The sequence below is a fragment of the Aptenodytes forsteri genome, unplaced genomic scaffold (genome assembly GCF_000699145.1).
Source record: "Aptenodytes forsteri isolate BGI_AS27 unplaced genomic scaffold, ASM69914v1 Scaffold16, whole genome shotgun sequence".
Classification (NCBI taxonomy): Eukaryota; Metazoa; Chordata; class Aves; order Sphenisciformes; family Spheniscidae; genus Aptenodytes; species Aptenodytes forsteri.
The window spans coordinates 743,506-747,723 of NW_008794753.1; the positions used below are offsets into that span (position 1 = coordinate 743,506).

Consider the following 4,218-nt stretch of genomic DNA (forward strand, 5'->3'; position numbering starts at 1 on the left):
TCCCCGAGGCCCGGCCCGGCAGCGCCAGCGGTGAGGCGGCCGACATGCGCTCGGTTCGCTGGGCCGTCTGGAGCCCCGTCCTGGGCACCGGCGAGGCGGAGGTGGTCCTGCCCCTGCGCGGCGGCCCCTGCCGCAGCCCCTGCCAAGCCTTGGTCTACCGGACCCCGCCGAGCAGCAGGAGCTCCCGCCAGGTAAGGGCTTGCTTCTGCACTGCAAATACACGGGGACGCAGCTGGTGCTTGGACAGCCTTGCTGTTAGAGAGGCTCTTTGCCGAGACCTTTGTGAGTGCCCAGCGGTGGAGAAGCTCTCTGCAAATCTGCGAGTGAACGAAGAGGCATGGGAAGAGGAGGGTGACAGCCCCCCACCCCCTGCCAACGTGCATCTAAGCTGATAGATAGTGCCCTTGGTGTCCAATGCTGCTTGACTTTAGTTACTGCAAACATGCAGACTGAGCTGTCACATAGTTGGTCAACACAGTTCTTTATCGCGATACTTCTTGGAGGCCACTGTGACCTGATCCGGTTTGTTCTGAGTGATGCACACGCAAAAGATAAACTCTCGGGAGTGAGGTCTTTATCAGCAAAAGGAGGTTAGGGCTGGGGCGAAGGAGTTGCAGGGTGGTGGCCAAAATACAGCCGTGGTGCTAAGCTGCATGCGTTGCTCTGTGCCACGGGCAAGGATGGACGGATGGACGGACGGACAGGTGGGTGTCTGCAGAACTTGCTCTGTATAAGTCTTATACCGGGTGGCGGTGGGTGGAGTTGGCAGGTGTGCGTGTTTGTCTCCGCAAGGACGGAGGTATTTGATCAGCTTATTAAAGTACAACCCCTTGCTAGCTCTGCCTCCGGCTTGTACCACTGTTTCTCTGGCTGAGGCAAGGGAATCGTCTCTCAGAGGCACGAGGGAGTCTGCGTGTAGCATGCTGTCTAAAAGTATTTCATTTCCAATTTCAGGGGAAGCACGTGGAGTCTGGGACTGTCCAATTCCATGTTTCCACTGATTCAGAAGAACATCTTGTAACTGCTGCAGAGATCCTACGTAAAGACAGGGACGAGTCGGAGAAGCCTCCTACGCCATCGCTGAGTGAGTGTTCTCCAGATCACTGACATTTAAAATGTAGAGTGTGGCACTGGTGTCTGCTCGGGAGAAAAAACACGACTTTGCTGAGTTTCAGTGAGCTAGTTTATGAATTACTGGAGTGAACCAAGTTTTGAGTTGAATTCAGCTCTCACTTTTTAACTTGCAAAATTCCCCTGTGATCGTAGCGCTGAGCTAGGGATTTCCAGGGATTTCCAGCACGGCACCAGCCCGCTCCTGTTTCATGTCGCTCTGAAGGCGTTTGGGCTCCCATGCTCAACACCCAGAACAGCTGGAAGGGTGCAGCAGCTGCACTAGCAGTGCATTGCTTGCATTGCTCGCATTGCTCCCCGCCAGTGCCGCTGCTTGTCTCTCTGGACTCTGAATCCTTCCAGACGTTGAGGACAGAAGGGATGTCAGTTATAGGCTGAGGAAAAGTAACAACCTCGTTGCACTGCCGCTCGGGGAGCGTGACAGCAGCGTGCGTTCGATTGGCGCGCACAGGCTGTGCCAGCGCCTAGCCGGGGAAAACCAGGCTGCGTATGCGTGTGTGCACGTATGCATCTATCATCTATAGCGCAGGGGTGCCAGGTGGTCGGGGTTTCAGTGCCTGTCTGCTGTGTGTTGGAGGCAGAAAGGAAACTGCTGTTGGCTTGGGTTTGGGTGTGCAGTTGAGTCAATGCCCCGGGCTCCTGGAAGTCCTCTCTGGCTTGTTTCTGTCTGCTCCCCCCTTTCGTGATCGGTGGAAAACAAACTCCCCTTTCCTCTCCACTGTTGCTCCTGCTTCTGCTGCGGTTCCCATGCAGGTCTCGGTGCGATGCTCCGGATACCTAACGGTGTTTAAGTATGTTTTACAAGCTTATCCGGCTCCTCTGGTGAGCCGGTAGCTGCCAGCCCACGGGTCAGGGTGATGCTCTGTGCGGTGGGTGCAGTGTGGGCACCTGCTCCCGCACTGGCTCCGGCGCTGCTGTGCCTTCCACGAGATGGCAGTGGCACCATGGCTTTGCTGCGGCAAGTCCCGGCTTTATGCCGGCGAGGAGCTGGGTCTGCTGGTGTAAGGGGCTTTAGAGCAGAGATCTTCACGTGTGAAATGAGAGGTCTGGTGGTGTTGGTGGTGCGCTGGGTTAGGCTCTCTGCGGCATGGCTGCATTGCTGCCGATATCTTCCTGGCACTGCTTGAAAGGTTTTCCTGGAGGCCTTTCAGCTGGCGGTGGCCGGGGCACTGAGGGGGTTGCGGTGCGGCAAAGAGAGGAGCGAGCCGCACCGACAGTGAGCTTGCAAGCCTGGCGCTGGGCTGGCACGCTCCAGCTTGGGGGAAGCGTCCTGGAGCGCAGGCGGGGTGCCGGGTGAGGGGGGATGCCCCGGCAGGGCAATTTTGGGGGGTGAGCTGCGTGGTGTTTCCCTGGCTCTGGGGGGCTGGTGGCACCAGAGGGAGCTCGGGAAGCACAGCGGTGGTCCCAGAGCCGTGCCGCGAGGTGAGCGGCTGCGTGCAAGAGCCAGCCTGTGCCCCGAGCTGCTGAAAAGAGCATTTTGTTAACTTTTTGTAGTGCTCTGTTGGAAAACGGGCCACTGTCTGGTCCTTTTGGCCAGGGGAGGCTGAGCGCATCTTCTGTCGGCTCAGCTGCTGGTGGTGCTGATGGTTCTGTCCATCATCTCTTTAACAATGGCCAAAGCTATCCTAACTGAGAGAAAACAGTATTTGAGACGTAAGGGAGACAGGGCGCTTTCCTTTGTACAGCAGTCAGCATGAAATAGCTGGAATATACATGGTGGTGAAAGCAAAATAAGGTCTCAGCATCACGTGTATGCAGAGATACAACATCTGTGCTCTGAAGGACCTGCGGCTCAGCGGCACAGTGAGCTCAGCTGTGCTGGCGCGCGAGCTGAGCAGCCAAATATAAACACGATAAAACTCGTACTGTTTCGGGGCACGAATGCACGAACAGATGAAGGGAGTGACAAGGAATAACGGAGGAGCGACGAAAACCTTAAGTATCCTAAAATGTTCACGTCTCATTAAGCATCGCGCTTAGGCAGCACCACATGGCCGTAGGGAACCGCGGCACTGTCTGGGGATGGAGGAGCTGCCTTTTATGGCAGAGTTAGCCTAATTCCTGGCAAAATAACGGATGGATCTGGAGACGTGCTACATTTCCCCCCCCTCCCCCCCCCCAGCAACAGTCTTATTGGAAAAATAAGTCAAATAAGTGGTTGAGAGATGGTAAGGCATCTCGATAAGCTGGTCCCACCCCCAAAAAGTAAAAGGGCAGGTGGGAGGTTGGAGGGGGCTCGCTGGCGGAGGGCACAGCCGCAGCGGCGGGGCCTCTGCGTGACAGCTCTGCTAGAGCATCTCTCCTGTCCTTCTCCGCAGGTCCGCCAGCCCCGCTGCGAATGGCGGCCTCCCCGCGGGGACCGGGGGTAAGTGCCACAGACATGGGTGGCGGGCAGCGGCGTTCCCGGGGGACGGCCCACACACTGAGGACGTGCTCCCGGTCCCGTCTGTTTTTCCTGGCTGCTGCAGCCAAGAGGCAACGAGCATCCTGCTCAAATCCACCTCCTCCGGGGCAGCAAAACGGATCCTGCCTATAACGTGCTGGGCAAAATTCCCTGAGCTCTTTTCACACCCCAGATGTATTTTTAAGGGCAGTTCTGGTTTTTGACAGCCCAGATTTGCTGGGTACTATTGTCCCCGGTACATGCTGACAGTGATGCACGGTTTCTTCCTGCGGAGCTACTGGGATTTAAGGAGAGCTATGACTATCGAGATCCCTCTTTATGCTTTTTTGTATCTTGACTCAGGGATGAACGCACACAAATATTTTTTGATGAAATGAAGTGCTTCATAAGACTGCATTAAGCGGTTTGATCTTCCTGCTGCATTTTCTCATCCCTCCCCTTGCCAGGGAAAGTGCAGGAGCTAAATAGGAAGCAGAGGTGCGAACCCTCGAGCAGCCGAGCTGTGCCGCTTCTCGGTGGAGTGGCGATGCTGGAGCATGTGGCATCTGAGCTGCCTTAGCAAGGAGGGGCTGGCCTGCCTTGCTGTGGGTGTTCCCGCAGCGCGGGCTGCCTCGGGGGGGCTGCTTCCCCAGCACGGGGCTGCGGGCGCTCACGTTCACCGCTCCTCCGCCAGCTGTCAGCGT

The 4,218-nt window shown here is 56.8% G+C and overlaps 1 protein-coding gene across 1 annotated transcript in view; it reads left to right on the top strand.

Moving 5' to 3' along the window:
• NPHP4 (nephrocystin 4) overlaps window positions 1–4,218 on the top strand; it is a 23,020-nt gene that overhangs the window by 8,651 nt on the left and 10,151 nt on the right. Inside the window, 3 exon segments of the mRNA XM_009274217.1 lie at window positions 9–191; window positions 955–1,084; window positions 3,450–3,496. Of these exon segments, the coding sequence (XP_009272492.1) occupies window positions 9–191; window positions 955–1,084; window positions 3,450–3,496 (360 nt within the window).